This window comes from Marmota flaviventris, chromosome 8 (genome assembly GCF_047511675.1).
Source record: "Marmota flaviventris isolate mMarFla1 chromosome 8, mMarFla1.hap1, whole genome shotgun sequence".
Taxonomy (NCBI): Eukaryota; Metazoa; Chordata; class Mammalia; order Rodentia; family Sciuridae; genus Marmota; species Marmota flaviventris.
The window spans coordinates 55884406-55901479 of NC_092505.1; the positions used below are offsets into that span (position 1 = coordinate 55884406).

Here is a 17074-nt window from a genome sequence, read left to right on the forward strand (position 1 = left end):
TTTTCAGTTATTCTCTCCTCTCCTGTTTGATTGTTGAATTGGGGTCTTGTTGTATTGCCCAGGCCAGTATTGTAGATCAAATGATCCTCTTGCCTCAGCATCTTGAGTAGCTGGTACTGCAGGTATATATCATAATATCTGGCCCCTGCCTTCTTTGATAAAGGCAACTTTATCTTTTGTTTTCCACAGTATGGATATTGAACCCAGGATACTCTACCATTGAGTTACATCCCCAGTCCTTTTATTTTTTATTTTGAGATAGGGTCTTGCTCAGTTGCCCAGGCTGGAACTTGCAATTCTCCTGTAAAGGCAAATTATTTTTAAGAAGTACTGCTAAAGTCTCTACTCGTTTTTTACCCCCCTCAACTAAAGAAATTTCAGCTGTATCAAGGAAGTTAGTATCAGCAGAATTCTGTGCCTTTTTCCATGTAGAGGTTTTATGTATTCTCTTTTCCAAGGAAGCCCTTATCATCTACCATCCAGCTCTGCCTTTCATACTCTGTAGGACTCTCCTGGGCAATCTCAGTTTGCATAAATGTCCAGGGCCCAGGAACACAGCTTCTTGAAGTGGCCTATGTTATTAGTCAGCTGGTTTGTTTTATAGGTTTTCATTTTGATCCAAGCAAATCAGTCTCCTGTTGATTTTATCCATTAGTCTCAGGTCCACGTGCCTCTTACATATGGTATTCTTTTACATATTATAAAGTACACCTTTTTCCTTTTCGAAGATAAGCTCTGCTAGTTCAAGGGGTTATACAACAGACTGTGACCCCAAGGTGAGGTCTGATCTATTTAGAATGTGGTTGGGAGGAAACTACAGTGTCACGGGGGCTGAACACTGCTTGTTTGCTGGCTAGTTTGTTTACAGCCCCCTCATACCTTGTTGGCTCCTGTCAAGCTCACCAAAATCTCTTGGTTTCATAAGCCAAGGTCTTCTCCATTCTACTTGGAGTCATTTTGTTGTTTTGAAATCATATATAACTTTACATTTAGCCCCATTAAATTGTATTTTACTATTCTTTAATTTTATTTTTTTATCATGGGAGAATATACACAATAAAAAATTCTCCATTTTAACCACTTCCAGGTGTGTGGTTCAGGTGTGTCGGGTGCATTCCCATTGTTGTAAACCATCACCACCATCCATCTCCAAAACTTTCTTCATCTCTCAAACTGGAACTTCATACCAATTAAACCATAATTTCCTATTTCCTCCACCCTAGCTCCTGGCAGCTTCTGTCTCTGCTTTCTGTCTCCGAATTTGACTACTCTAGGTACTACATGTGAGTGGAATCATACAGTGTTTGTCCTTTTGTGAATGGTATATTTCACTAAGCATAATCTTGGTTCGTCTATGTTGTAGCATGTATACAAATTTGCTTTATAAGGCTGAATAATATTCCACTGTGTATAAATATTTAGCGGGGTGCGGTGGTATACATCTGTAATCCCAGCTGCTCAGGAGACAGTCAGGAGGATCTCAAGTTCAAAACCAGCCTCAGCAAAAGGAAGGTGCTAAGCAACTCAATGAGACCCTGTCTCTAAATAAAATTCAAAATAGCTCTGGGGATGTGGCTCACTGAGTGCCCCTGAGTTCAATCCCAAAACTCCCCCACCCCCCGCAAGAAAACAAAGCTCCCTTTGTCTATTCTTTCATCCATCAAGGGCTACTTGGGTTGCTTCCAATTTTTGACCTTTGTGAACAATGTCGCTGTGAACCTGAGTGTACACATATTAGTTTGAGTTTCACTGTTTTTAACTTATTTTTCACATTTTGCCTCTGTTTTGTGTTATTGGATAATTATCTTTCTGCAAATCAGATATAATTAATCTCTGACTTTGTCCAAGTCCCTTCATGATAACAGTGATGGATTTCTTATTGATCTGAAGTTATAATATTGCACAAAATGGCCGTTCTTCCCATCCCCAGCCTTTTTAAAAGACTTGTAACCTGGTCTTCACAGCTGTGCTCTGAGAGCAGACTCAGGTGATATAAAAAGTGTTCTGTGTCCAGCAGTGAAGATCATGTCCTAAGCTCTAGGCTGGGTCAAAATGAGAGGTGTGGAGGGCTTAATGTGTTTATTACCTGTCTACTTTAAGGTCACTAAGACTACACAGAAACTATTATCAGGCACCAAAAATAAGGGAACTGAGCCTTATAGTAATCTGATTTTTGTTCCTCTGCTCCACAAATATTTATTGAGCTCCTACTTGTGAAAAGCATAAAGTGCTTTTGGAAAATAAAAGATAAAACACTCCATGTTTTCAAGGTGGCTTATAATACAAACTCCTGGTGAAATTTCTTGTTTCATCGCAGAATCCTTTAGGCAGGGCTTTAGCCATTTCTATAAAAATATCACCTTCAGATGAGGAGGACTAAAAAATACACACACAATGCCTTGGCTCCAAATGTCTATGTTAATATAGACAGATTTTGAGCAAGGGTTTGTGGACAGAATAAAAAATCTCGACATGAACGCTTTAAAGATGGTTTAGTTTTTGCTTGACTTTGGCTAATAAAAAAGCACCAGGAAAACAAAAAGTACTCTTGCTCTTGACAGTATAAAATTCTTATTATTTTTAGAGAATAGTAACTGTGCATTTATGAAATTCTTTGTCAGAGCAATTTAGTTAATAGCTATGTAAATGACTACTTATTTCATTGTGTAGGTGGATCGCTCCATGTACACTTTCTGAGAAAGAATATAAGTGCTAAAAATCATTAACCCTGCAGATGGAAAGAAGCAAAAGTTAAGGCTGGACTGCCATGCAGTTCAGGGTGAAGGAGAGAAAATCTATCTTGGGAGATTTGTTCAGTTTACCATGTCGGGTTTTTAAATTCTGATCCAGTATATGAACTACTTAGGATGCATGGGAACCAAAGTGAATTGCAGTGTAAGGTTGTTTCTTACTATTGATTTTCAAACAAACGGCCATTATGAGCCCAGCTGGGATGGGGCAAAGGGGTATTGGAAGTTATTGCCACAACCATAAATTCTCATGCAAAAGAACGTCTCCTGTGAAACACCTAAGGGGTATTTTTTTTCAGTTATTGTTTTTTCAGCATAAAAACAAATTCAGAGGAGGCTGGTAGTGGAAAAGTTCTGGCTCTAGATGCCTCCTGTGATCATGGAAGCCTCTGTAATTATGGGGGAGTTAAGCCAGCCCTTGTCTCAGGAAGAAGCCCTCAGTGGACCAGTGTCTGCAGCTCTTCCTCCTCCAAATTCATTTTACCCAGTGAATGAGCCTCATCTTCAGCTCAGCTCTAATTATTACATTCCCCCTCTATGGAATGTCCTTGGATTCCCAGTTGTCACACAAATCACATTGATGTGATGATCCCAAGCTGTTCACCAGTTTGCCTCTGACTTCCCTACCTAACTACTTCTAGGTCCCACCAGCATCAGATCACTTGTCTGCCACAGCTCATCCCTTCCTTCCCTGCAGCTCTCGCTTGTTGATGAACTGAGTCCCTTATCAGCGCATGTGTGCCTTCACTTGGCGAGCCCTTTCTGTGCTGGCTACGGCCACTGAGGGCAGAGACCACTGACTGCCGCCTGGCACCAGCTCTGCACTTGGTGAATGCTTCGACCCTAACACTTGTGTTCATTTTCACTTGTTTCCTTTTCCTTCAGGTTCAGAGTGAAGACAGCGTCCTCCTGTTTGTTATTGCCTGGACAATCACGGAAATTATCCGTTACTCCTTTTATACATTCAGTCTATTAAACCATCTGCCTTACCTCATCAAATGGGCCAGGTAAAAAAGTACATGCAGAGAAGACAACCTTTGAAATTATCCATCACCACATTTGCCCTTTATTGTGTAAATATTGCCTCTGAGTTTCTAAAAATAAAATTGTATGAGACAGAGGTGGGGAATAAATCTAGGCTGTGGATTTCATCAGAATAAGGGTCATAGAAGCACTGTCCCGAAGTCTTTACATTTGACCGTAAGTCATCTTTATTGGGATCAATTCTTTTCAGTTGAATTGCTCAGTGGAGAGTTGGTGTAATAGCCTTTTTTTTCGGGGGAGGGGGGGGTCATTATTGTTCCATCAAATCATCAAATTTTATTGTTTGTTGATGAACTTCTGCCATTATAGGGTTCTGGGGCCATGTCCAATTAATTCTCCCAGTCTCAATTTTGCCAAGAAACTAGGACTCTTAAATTAACTTTCAGTTAATAGCAAACATTACATGGTAGTATTAGCTTATCAGTTTTATTTTGCTTCAATTTTTTTACCAGTTAATATTCATTATGATGTGGACAAAAGGCTGATAGTTCATCTCTTTATCTTAACAAATCCACGAGACAGTTGTAAGCAGTTTTCTGAGTTAGAAAAAGACTGGGGGCTAGGGGGTATCACAAAGCTGAAGGATCCAAATTGTACTTGGAACCAAAATGCTTCTTTTCACAGAAGAAAAACAGTGGATGCCAGACAATATATGAGTTCAGTGATTAAATTAGAGGCATAATCCAATTCTTTCCAACATGTCAAGTATGAGAAATCCTTTATTTGTATTATCTTTTGCAATAAACATTTTTATTAGGAAAGAGGAAGAATGGGAAACACAGCAGCTACTAACCAGCCTACACAGCCATTGGGAAAGCTGGCTGCTGGGCTGCAGGAGAAGTTGTAGACCAAGCCCTGCTATTATTACTGAGGAAAAATTCTCTTCTTTCTTTTTTGTACCAGGGATTGAACCCAGGGGTATTTGATCACTGAGCTACATCCCCAGCCCATTTTATATTTTATTTTGAGACAGGGTCTCGCTAAGTTGCTTAGGGCCTCTGAGTTGCTCAAGCTGGCTTTGAACTCACTATCCTCTTGTCTCAGCCTCCTGAGCCCCTGGGGATGGGGCACCTGGGGAAAGATTTTCTTGCCCTTTTTTTTGATGTGGGGGGGCGGTAATCAGGGATTCAACTCAGGGGCATTCAACCACTGAGCCATATCCCCAGCTCTATTTTGTATTTTATTTAGAGACAGGGTCTCACTGAGTGCTTAGTGCCTCACTTTTGCTGAGGCTCGCTTTGAACTTGCTATCCTCCTGCCTCAGCCTCCCAAGCTGCTGGTCTTTCCCATTTTTCTTCACAACCTATGGAATATTCTTCCTTTTTCTATATCCTCCTTAAAGAGCTAAGTTTTCAGTGGGGAGTGTCTTCCCTTTATCTTCATAGATTTTTCAGCACAGTTCCTACACCTGGAAGTTTGGAATCTATTGTTCATTATGAGCCATAAACAACTCAAGGTGTTTTAAAGTCATATCTGTTGATTCCTTCAGCAGTACTTATATCTCAGAATGGTTTCTAGGTTCATTCCAAGGAGTAGCAACTGCTTTCTGAATTCTTTTGAAAAATAGAGAACTTTCTTTTTGGTGCTCAGGATTGAATCCAGAGGCACTTTACCAATGAGCTACACCCCCAGCCCTTTTGATTTTTTATTTTGAGACAGATTCTTACTAAGTCACCCAAGCTGGCCTCAAACTTGCAGTTCTTCCTACCCCAGCCCCTTGAGTAGCTGGAATTACAGGGTGTGCTACTGCATGACCTTTCATGGGGGTATGTTTTAACTGAAAAACTGCTTAATGACCAGAAGCTATTATTAATTTTTTAAGGATAAAATTAACATATACTTCATTTTCCACAATAGTATGTACAGGCATTTGGAAGGCAATAAACATGTGTGATGTGCTATCTCTTCAGTCCACAGACCAGACTTGGCATATGTTCCAGGAACTCCTAGACAGCAGCACCTTCCTCCCAACACCTCTCAATCCCCCAATTCCACTCCTCAGCCCCCAGGGCGGAACCCTTCACTGTAAAGCATGACTTAGTTCCCCGGCTTTACCAGCATCTGTCATCACCTTAGTTGTTTTGAAACGTTATTTATTAGTTAGGTTGACTGGGCACGTTCATTTTTTTTTTTAAACATTCAGAAACATATATCTACTGTTGACCCTTTTCAAAAACTGGCTTGTAAAACCTGAATTTAGACAGTAGCTAAACAGGAAATATAGAAACAATAACTTTCTAAAAGATCAGTTCTGATTGGAGGGGTAGGGAGCACTCTTTTAGTAAAGCTGGCTTCTGACCTCAGTTACAGATATTTTGTTTTGTTTTAGGTACACACTTTTCATCGTGCTGTACCCCATGGGAGTGTCGGGAGAACTGCTCACCATCTATGCAGCTCTGCCCTTTGTCAGGCAGGCTGGCCTATACTCCATCAGTTTACCCAACAAATACAACTTCTCCTTTGACTACCATGCCTTCCTGATTCTGGTCATGATCTCCTACATTCCAAGTAAGTTAAAAGTTATGCATATGCTTATTTATATTTTAAAATTTGGCTCTACAGTAACTAGAGTTCAATGTCTTTGATTGTCTTTGCAGCATAGCCAAGTAAATGTAAATCTAATTTATTGGGAACACTTTGGTTTTTATTGAATACTAACTGTCAAAGGGAATTTTCTCTATTAGAAATAGAATAAAGATGAACCCTTCTCAATACAGCTGCCAAAATGCAGCCCTTCTCAGTGTGTGGGTTTGAAACACTGAATACCAGGATAGATTAACTCTATACTGGGGGTGAGGGGGTACTGAGTAGAAAACAAAAAAGTCATTAAAGGCCTTACCTTGATTTTTATTTTCTTGCCTCTTGAGAACTGCTTATTATGGTATTCGAAAAACATTGTGAAAAGATTTTTGCATTATTTACCATATCAAAGTAAGCAGTCTTGCTTCATTTTAAGGTAGTTAACTAGAAACAAATAGCAAAATAAAAATGTTTCTTTTCTACATTTCTCATTTTCTTGTTGAGCATTGCAAACCTTCTGAATAGGACACAGTGTTCCTTCAGAATGGTTTCCAGTTATTTTAATAGTATTGCTGAAGGTTTAAATATACAGAGTATCAAATGTGCCTGTGAACATAGTGGCAGAGAGGAAATGCTGTGCTTGAGGCTCTTAGGACAGTTCTGGTGGCTCAAGGTTCTGATATCCAGTCGTAAATTCTACAATTGACTCTTGCACACCAAGGATATCTAATGCTAATGTTTCTTCTGGCTTGGTTCTTACTATAGCTCTTGCAACTCTGAATTTTATCTTAGTCTATAGAAGATACTGTAGTCTCCCCTGTGCCCCAGGTTAAACTGAGACAGGGATGGATTTTTCTTCAGCCCACAGCATTATCTGGACAAATCATCCTAACAATCACAGGCAACATGTTTGTGTCCATCTGTGGAAAATTGCATTTCATGCATTGTGAGAAAAAAACCTACATCCAGATCTCATGTGAATGTTTATCTTGGAGAAATTCTTGGACGCGATCCTGCTTCATGATTTATTTTCCAATCTTTATTCATTATCAAGTGCTCCTCTGTAGTGCTAGAACCGTACACCTAAAGGCCTCTCTCTCCATATGTAAAAGGTAGTTGATTTTCACTCAAAAAGCAAACATGGAAGGGTCTAAAAAAGTAACAGAAACGAACATTGTTTTTCACCTTTCTCTCTTTGTTCCCTCAGAGTTTCCTTTTCCTGTCTCTAGAGCAGCAGTGCCCAGCTGCAGTGTTAGCACACTCAGAGGAGCACTTCCACTCCCGTGGGCACCCCAGGGTTTATTTCAGTTCAACATGACTTTTTAATGAATAGAAGATATGTACCAGGTTGGATAACTGGGAAAGGGAAGGGAGGGTCTTGTGGACTCAGTCCCATAACAACATGCTTCCACACTGACGGAAATCCAGGGGTGCCAACCTCAGAGTGCCTGAAAGATGTCCAATTATTCTAAGGAGGCCTTCATGCCAGAAACAGCTCCCCAGACCTGCCTAAATCTGTCTGCACCTGCTAGTCTTTTTTATTCCCCGGTGACCAACTTCTGCCAAGCCTTTTCCTCTTCCTGTTCACCCCCCCCTTTTTTAAATAATGTTATTGTATTTTTTTATATATCTTTATTTTATTTATTTATTTATTTATCTATCTATCTATTTTTAAGTAGTGCTAAGAATCAACCCAGTACCTCACACATGCTAGGCAAGTGCTGTATCACTGAGCTACAACCACAGTCCCCTGGCTGCCCTCTTGATGTAGTGACAAGGCTGGTCAGGCACGGACAGCCCTCCATGATGCTAGGATTCCTGAAGGACAACATAGCTAGTTCTGAAGAATTTTTCTTCTTGACCTTGAGAGAGAGAGAAGAAAGAGAGAGCACAGACCTGAGGGCTACCTAAGACTAAGGCAGGACTGTCCTCCAGTAGCACTCTGCGACCTCAGCCCCTTCCTCTTTCCAGTCTCAGCCTCCTTTTGGTAAGAGAACTTGGCGAGGTTAAAATCTAATGTAACTTTTTAAAAGGCAGCTTAATTCTTATAGAGCAGAAAAAAGGGATGGATTTCAAATTCAGATTTAAAGATTCCCTCCAAATCCCTCACTCCCCACCCAGGGGCAAGATGGCAGCCCAAATGTCTCTTGTGCAGCAGATCCCCGCTCCTGTCTGCTGGCACTCACCATTCTTCTTAGCTAAGAAAGTATTTCAGGTTGTTAGTACTGAGACCAATTTGTACAGTCCGTCCCCACCAACTACACATTTCTAACTTTCCAGTGCTTTTTATCTCTAAGAAGAAAGTACAGAATTGGGTGAGGTTCCTATTGACATGCAATCTACTTTAACAAATTTGGTTTTCTTTCTACAGCTTATGGTTCTTTAATCTTTTCTGATTAGAAGTAGATGGTGTACATGTATTATATAAATAACACTTTTCTTCATGGTCCTGATTCATTGTTGCACATGTACCTCAAATTATGGCTCAGGAGCCTGGGCCCCAGGGGTGTTTTTGCACTAGTGTTCCCTGGAGTCCCTGGCAAGGCGCTTCTCCCCTGCTGTGCTTCAGTTGTAGTATATGCAGTGACAATACAATAGAGCATGTGCCACACTCAGCAGATGTCTAAGTCTTGTTTACATTTTGCCCTCACATTGGCAAAAATTGGTTACGGAAATGGGGACAAAATGGTTGAGAAACACTGAGCAAGGTGGAAACACCAAGAAGCTGGCACTCTGCAGGCTGCCAGTGACCACGAGCACACCTTGCCCACAGCACACACAGACAGGCACACATGTACCCAGCAGCTCTCCCCTTCTGTGTCTCCCGAACTGGGAGAGCAAAAGGTCGATATTCTCAGTAGCTTGTTGCTGGGTAGAGATCTCCAGTGGTCCTCAGCATAGTCAAGTATAGTTAAAAGTAGTGACTGTATGTCTGGAATTGTTTCCAGACAATACTGTGGAGATGGTCAAAGCCCTGTCCACTCAAGAAATCACCATTGGAGGGGTAGAGACAGTCCAAGCACCCCAGCCCCCTAGCCTGTTACACACATTCCTTTCCCCTCGGGCCCTGAGAAACCTCTGGGACTTGCAAAAGGAAGAAGGAGCCACAGCTGCCCGCTTTCGGCCATCTGACCCTGTGGACAGCCACTGCCCTTACCGTGGGAATGAAGGTGTTTATCTTCTCACTGTAAGTGCCACCAGGGGCTTGCGAGTCACTATCCTCCCCCGACACTGCAGCCAGCCACTGTGGGGTAGTGTAATCATAAACACAAGCAGGGAAGGATTCCTCAGCATGCCCAGCTCACAGCGATTTCCTCTCTTAAAGGAAATCTAGAAATGTAACTGGACCTACATTTTTAAATGATTACAATTAGCATTTATGGTTTAATTATATCTTTACTTGCAATTTTTAGATTATAGAGCTTGTCGAGTTTTCTTGCTTTTGTACCAAAATAGGCCTCGCACTATTAAATTATCTTCAACTTCTGTGTCTTTTCTTAAATACTTCCTGCCTGGGGATAGGGAGTGGAGTGGATGGCAGCGCTGCCCAGCACCCTGACTCCCCTGCAGCTGATCAGCCCTGACACACCCCTGACGTCTTGGAGGACTTTGGGAAGATCATTTGAAATTTGGCCAGTTTGGAATCCACTTAAGAAGGAAGAAACTATCCAGGGAAAGTTAGCAGTAGTAGAAATTGCCTCCCCCAAAAAATACAGGTTACTGTCTAAAAACCAGATACTGAAACCGCTGGGAAGGGGAAGGAATGAGAAGCACCAAAGCCATCTCAGCTGGAGTTGCTCACACAGTTATTGAACCCCAGTTTATAGTTACTGAAAAGGCCAGGTTGCTCCAACCGGCATTTCTCACCAGGGACACTAGGCCTTTGGGGTGGGCAGTTCTTAGTTGGGGACTGTTATCTGTTGCATCCGTGACCTACGAGCTAAATGCCAGCAACACCCCCACCATTTCCACATGGTCCCTGGGAAGGCAGCACCAGTCTGTTCATTTGAGAACAAGTACTTTTTTCATGTTATTCTATGAGATGACCAAGAACAGAAGGTCCAGTAACTAAGATCCTGGCTTCTCCCACACACACACTCTTCGCCCAGTACTGGGGATTGAACCCAGGAATGCTCTACCACTGAGCTACATCCCCAGCCCCTCTTTTTAAAATTTCTAATTGTGAGACAAGGCCTTGAATTGTGATCTTCCTGCTTCAGCCTCCTCAGAAGCTAGGGTTACAGGCGTGTGCCACTGTGCCCAGCTCCGGCTTCCTTTTGATAAGGGCTTTTTCTACATTCAAACTTGGCTTACTTGTGTTCAAATCAAATGTTGTAGCTTCCTTCTCCTCCTCAGTCTTTGCACTGAAAGAATAACCTTTTTCAGGAAGTGCTTCTGGGAGATCCCTTTCTCCAACCCCTGAGACGCACTGGGATAGGCTAAGGGTCAGGAGGCTAGAGCCTGGTCCTGACCCTGTTAATGAATTGCTGTGAGACCTTGGGCAATTTGCTTACCTTCTCTGTTGCTTGGATTCTTCCTCTTTGAAATAGGAATAACTCAATCAGTAGTATTTTTCACCTAGCTGTTGTAAAATTAATCAGAATAAATGTGAAGAGAATAGAAAAGATTGTAAAGAATGTTATTTGGCATGCCTAGTGGTGTAGCTCAGTGGCAGAGCGCTTGCCTAGCATGCTGGAAGCCCTCAGTTCCAGCCCCAGCAACACAATTTAAAAAAAAAAAAAAAAAGTTACTTGGCAGCTCTGCGGCATCTTAGGTGGTAATATAGCAACTATAGTGTCTGTCATTCTTCTCTGTACCATTCTTCTTAGCTAAAGTAGGAGAAGATAATTCAGTTTTTTTCCCCTTCCACAAGTCTATGCACCTGAAGTAGGGCATGCAGTTTTAAATGATCTCCTTAACCAGTTCTTTTTTTCTTTCAGTTTTTCCCCAGTTATACTTCCACATGATACACCAGAGAAGAAAGATCCTTTCTCATACTGAAGAACACAAGAAATTTGAATAGTTCCGGCTTTCTGCACCCCCCCAACCAAACTTTTCAATGATCAAAAAATGCTGCAGACTTTTTGAGTTCCCAGTACGTTTCATAGAATATAAGTAAGAACTATTTTTAAAATACTAAAACAAAACAAAAACCAAAATCCAGTGTCACATGGGCCTGGGGTTTTATAAAAAAAAAGAAAAAGAAAAAGAAAAGAAAAAAAAAGGCTGTTACATACAATGTCCTGGCCAGTCCATTTCCGCATGCTCTTCCAACCAGAAGATCCCAATATTCACGATGGCGCTAGAAAGGGATTTGGCATTTTATCTCCTATGTCCTTCCTGTATCTGGTAAATAAAGGTCTGTAACACTAACTACTTGAGAGTTACAGTCTGAGCATTGAAGTTGCACCAGCTAACTGCCCAGCTGGCAGCGGAGTTGAGCTGCAGCCTGCAGTGCGTTCGCATTCCCTTCTCAAAGTGCTTGACTGCATGCTGGAAAATTATTTGTATTTTTGAAGCGGCAAACTTTGTTCTCTGGAATGCTCTGAAGTTATGGCTGGGACCTAGCTCCTCATATCTAGTGAATGAATTCTAAAACGTATATGCCTGTGAAGCTTTGGGGTAGTGCCCTTAAACAGAAAACCACTAGAGCCTTTCCGTTTGTTTTCAGTTGAGTCATTACTGCCTGCCACTAAGAAATGTGCTTGAATTTAATAAGTATGTGTATACTGTAAAGAACCTAACTTACCTGGAGCTCGGCCTCAATCTTATTTTAATAAATTACAGTTCTCTGAGAGGTAAAACTCAATAGCTAGTAAGTGACAAGTACCTTGCCCAGTACTGTTTGCAGAGCACCTCTGAGTAATGTATCTGCCAATAGCTATTCTCATTTATGGACTCGAAACCCATCTCGTCACATAGGAGCAGGGAGTCTATTATTAAAAGCATATAGAAGGTGTTGCTTTGGAAATGTAGTTTGGGAAAGCATTCAGGAATGGCTTTATATACTGTTATTTAATTTTTAATTCACTCTTCTGTCTAGATAATTTGCCTAACTATGGTCCTGTGTTAATTCCCACCAACTTGTCGATTCAGAGGCAGCTTATGTTCTGAATGGGCAGTCTTGAGCTAAAAGCAGATCATCTCTGCATGTTGGAGCAGCCACAGAATAGTTTGGTCCTGTGGATAGTGCTATGTCTTCATGCTATGTAATTGTTCAGTTGTGCATTAAAACCCAAGAAAGGGTTGGATGAAAATGTAAAGCCCAAGATGAGATTGATAACACAGCTTAGATTATAAATATAGTATCTTTATGGAGCTTTTTTTCTTCTTCATTATTTTTTCTTCTTTTAGTTGTTGATCTTCAAAAGTCTAGCTTAGATGAGTAAATGTCACTTAAAATATAATTGATAATATCAGAAAAATGTTAATTTAAAATGAAATTTTTAAATCCTTTTATTTTCCATAAAAGCTTGAAGAGCTCATGCAGGCAGGTGTGTACTAAATTATTTTTTAATCAAACATTAAGATTCTACTTGGCCAAGTCAACACTTGAGTTAGATCTATTCTTGTACATGTGGGAAATTTGTTTTTATGCTTTTTTTCTCTTCATACTTTTCCAAAATGTATTTCTACTGTAAAATAGCGTCAGCTTGGGGATCATATCAGCCTCATAACTGGATTTGGTTAAGATTTTTTCCGTTGTTTTTGGGATCGTTGCAGAAGGTGGGGTGGAAAGGGCAGGTTTTCCAGCATTGCAGGACGGGAGTTTCATTCAGGTCTATTATCATTTGTCACATTTATGGAAAATATTGTACTGCCTACAGTGGGATTACATCAGATTGAACTTTGGCAATGAGGACAGAGCAAACAACTCCCTTTTCCAAAAGGGTCTCAACCGCCCACGTGCGTTTTGTACATCAGTGTTTCAAATACTTATGGCAGATAAGTAAGGCATGTCACTGTGTCCTTCCGTAACCTCTCTCAGTCACTTTCTTTTTCTCCCTAACACAAGTTAATTTCTCCTTTGAAGTGGTGATGTTATTTTATAAATTTGAGCACATCCAACCCCACCAGATGTCACATCTTCTTATGAAGTGTGAACAAGGAAGGTGATGTTCAGTGGGTATTTTGTCAGACTTAGCAGTTTAATTTCAGTGCATAGTCAAAGACATGGTCTTCCCAGTGCCCCCAGATTGCTGTTGCAGACCCCCACTGGGGCCCCTTTGAGGTGTGCTTTGAGGTTTACGGCAGCTTCACAGACACAGCTGCTGATCTGCATCTTGCTGCATCCTGCTTGCTGGGGTTGGGATCTCATCACACTGTCCCCACCACAGTCAGAGGCTCCATGGGGAATAGAGCACTGTCCTCCCACATGGGGAAGTGGCTCTAAAGCAGGCTTTGGATGGGAAGGAAGGTGTGGAGCCCAGGAGGCACGTGGGGAATCAGGCCCTCCTGTCCCCTGTTGTATTGGTTATGTGGTTCTAATAAAAGGCTGGTGTCGATGGGGTCCAACCTGAGCATTGTTTTCAGTTCTGAGTTTCAGATCAACCATTCTAAAACATCAAATTCAATACACAGTGCTCCTTTGAAATTTGGGTAAAAAAATTATACAACCAGATATATAATCATTTTTGTATTTTTTCTATGTTGTGAAAACCAAAATTGTAATTTTATAAGTCTTTGATTCACTAAAATTATATAATTTAAATGTATTTTTTGTATATTTAGAAATAAGGAGTTCAAAGACTATGCTTAAACTTTCTATGCATGCATTTGAAAGCTGTTTTTACCTGATAATGTTAATGTAGTAATAAGTTGTATTCATAAAATACTGATCTATGTTGCATTTCAAAATAAATTGGTGTGTGCTCTGCCTGGATTTGCTGAATGCAGTGTTTCAAGATGTGGAATTTTCAGTTCAGTTATAGACACCAGCTCTTTCTTTGGCAGTTTGAAAATCTTTTTTTTGTTGTTGTTGTTGGTACTGGGACTTGAACTCAGGGGCATTCTCAACCACTGAGCCACATCCTCACCCCTATTTTGTATTTTATTTAGAGACAGGGTCTCACTGAGTTGCTAAGCACGTCACCATTTTTGAGGCTGGCTTTGAACTCCCAATCCTCCTTGGGAGTCTGAGGCCTCCCAAGCCGCTGGGATTACAGGCATATATTTCTGCTGTTCTTAATGGTTCTGAGTTTACAGGAAAAATAGACATAAGACATCTCCAGAAAGTCATCCTTCCCTGCTAGTCTGCAAGCTTGCTCCAGAGGGATAAAGTACTCCTGTAAGTAACCAGGGATACTAGGAAACTAATCAGCAAAAGGTTGAGAGCCCTTGTCTTAGAATGAGGTTTTTTTGTTTTGTTTGTTTTGGGTTTTTTTAGTTTTAGTTTTGTTTTGTTGCTTTATTGTTCATACCAGGAATTGAACCTAGGGATGCTTAACGACTGAGCCACATCCCCAGTAGTTTTTTTGTTTTGTTTTGTTTTTTGAGACAAGCTCTTGCAAAGTTACTTAGGGTCTTGCGAAAGTTGATGAGGCTGACTTTGAATTGCAGTCTTCCTGCCTCAGACTCTCAGGCCATTGGGATTACAAGTGTGCGACATCATGCCTGGCTGGGGTTTTTTTGTTTGTTTGTTTGGGGTTTTTTTAGCATAAATTTTTTAACGGAAGTTGAGTGGTAAGATACTGTTGTCTGGCAGTGTTCATCATATACGAAAACTAGATGTGGTCAAGAGCATCCTCAAAATGGCTTCAAATCCAGAATGTTCCTAGGAGCTAATTGACTGCCAAGTGCACAGAAGTGATGGAAAGGACCTGGTAGGGTATTCACAGCTAGGTCACTTCTGACCCTCCAGCTCTAGAGCTCTTTTCTTCCCCTCACAATGTTCCCATATGGTAGGCAGGTGACCCCCCTTTACAGCAGCACTAGGCTCCCACCTACATCTTCCCAGGCTTTCTCAGAGTTAACTGTCACCATTGCCCAAGAGTGTGGGAGCAATGGTGCCATCCTACATGCTGTCTGCTCACAGCCTGGACTTTCCCAGCACAGCAGTCAGGTAGCCCTCTCCCTGTGTGGAGTCAGTTCACTTTCACAGGTAGGCTCCTCATATATGAGAAGAAATAGGATTATCGCAACTGAAACTGAGTAACAGGTGGTCACGTTCAGAATCGAGGCTACCCAACAAATACAACCTTTACAATCTTATGGTGATAATGAGAAACTAGGGCTTTTGGATTTGTCATTGTCCTATTTTGTGGCAATTGTGTGTACTATGTTAACATAAGCCTTAGCCTGGAGGAACTACCATTGGTATAATTAAGAGACCCACTGTTACACACAGCATTCCAAAAATACCACTGTGTTGTTCTGTTCCTCTTAACAAGAATGAAAACTAGTTTTGCAATTCCTCATATTATTATTTTTTTAAATCCCAGCCTTACAAATAAGCTAGCTCATTGTCGTACAGTTTAGTGGTGAAGAAACTGTTCTAAGCAACTATTACCAAAAATAGCCATACCTATTAACATTTCCCTGTCTGCACTGAGAATCAAAGTCAGAAGAGAGAACTATGTAGTTTTTTGAACAACACTTTCTCTTAAACATGTGAGGGACTCTTTAATCTTTTTTTTTTCTTTCTTTCATTTTGAGAGGTAGCCTTAGTGTATGGAAGCAAGTCTTGTCACCAAAAATAATCTCTTTTCCTGCCAGGTGCTAATCCTTGTGACTGAGGAGGCTGAGGCAGGAAGATCATAAATTCCAGATCAGCCTCAATAACTTGAAATAAGAAATAGGGCTCGGTGAGTTCAGCAAGCACCCCTGAGTTCAATCACCAGTACCAAGAAAAAAACGTTTCCCAGAAAAAGCAATTACCCTAAATGTCTCTCATTTGATGAGCAAAAATAAAAATGTGAGAGGCTGTTTTTTCTTTATTTATTTATTTATTTTTTAGTTGTAGATGGACACAATACCTTTTGTTTTATTTGTTTGTTTTTATGTGGTGCCGAGGATCAAACCCAGTGCCTCACACATGCTAGGCAAGCGCTCTACCACTGAGCCACAGCCCTGGCCCCAAGGCTGTTGTATTTAACCACCCAGAGCCTATTTCACAAGTCATCTTATGCTTTTTGTACATTTGTGTGTCACATTTGTATCCCCTAACTCCAGAATATGCACTTACTCCCAAGACATTGCTTTCGCATCCATCTTTGGCCTTGGGTGGATGCAATCCACATGCTTTTCCAGCTCTGCCAGGAACGCCATTTACGCGTCTGCGTTGTTGTAGCCAGGCCTTCCCACTAGGGGGCAGCACCTCCCAAGCGATCTGGGCTCTGAGAGCTGAAGGAGTTTGGAAAACAGCAACAGCCCAAGGACGCAGAGGGGCAGAAAGGCACACTAATGATAATTAGTCACGAATCTTCATTGTCCACATAAAGCAAAGGTAGGTTTTAAAGCACATTCTGGAGGAGAACAGGAAATAGCACTTTTTTAAAGCAAAGCAGCTTCTGTGCATGCTTTAGGCCAGTTTTCTGGTCACAGCACCCTCCACTGCAGACCCTACAGCCTACTAGGTTTTGAAAAGCTGAGAGTTTTTGGAGCAGGCTCACAAAGCAGGTGTTAGTTCTCTTCTTTAGTGGAGAGCTGGCTTGTTTAAAATGTCCAGGGAGGTCAGTTCCCACTCTTATTCTGTCTCTGGATATTTTTGGAGGGCCGCCTTGGGCCATGAGAAAATGTCAGGCCACCTTATAAGGCGGTGT

General features: G+C 41.2%; 1 protein-coding gene across 1 annotated transcript in view; it reads left to right on the forward strand.

The window, feature by feature from the left end:
- Positions 1 to 14196, forward strand: part of Hacd2 (3-hydroxyacyl-CoA dehydratase 2) — an 88062-nt gene extending 73866 nt beyond the window's left edge. Inside the window, exons 5-7 of the mRNA XM_027936061.2 lie at positions 3636 to 3757; positions 6124 to 6302; positions 11255 to 14196. Of these exons, the coding sequence (XP_027791862.1) occupies positions 3636 to 3757; positions 6124 to 6302; positions 11255 to 11337 (384 nt within the window). The 3' untranslated portion in view covers positions 11338 to 14196. The remainder of the gene's footprint in view (positions 1 to 3635; positions 3758 to 6123; positions 6303 to 11254) is intronic.
- Positions 14197 to 17074: the final 2878 nt, after the last annotated feature.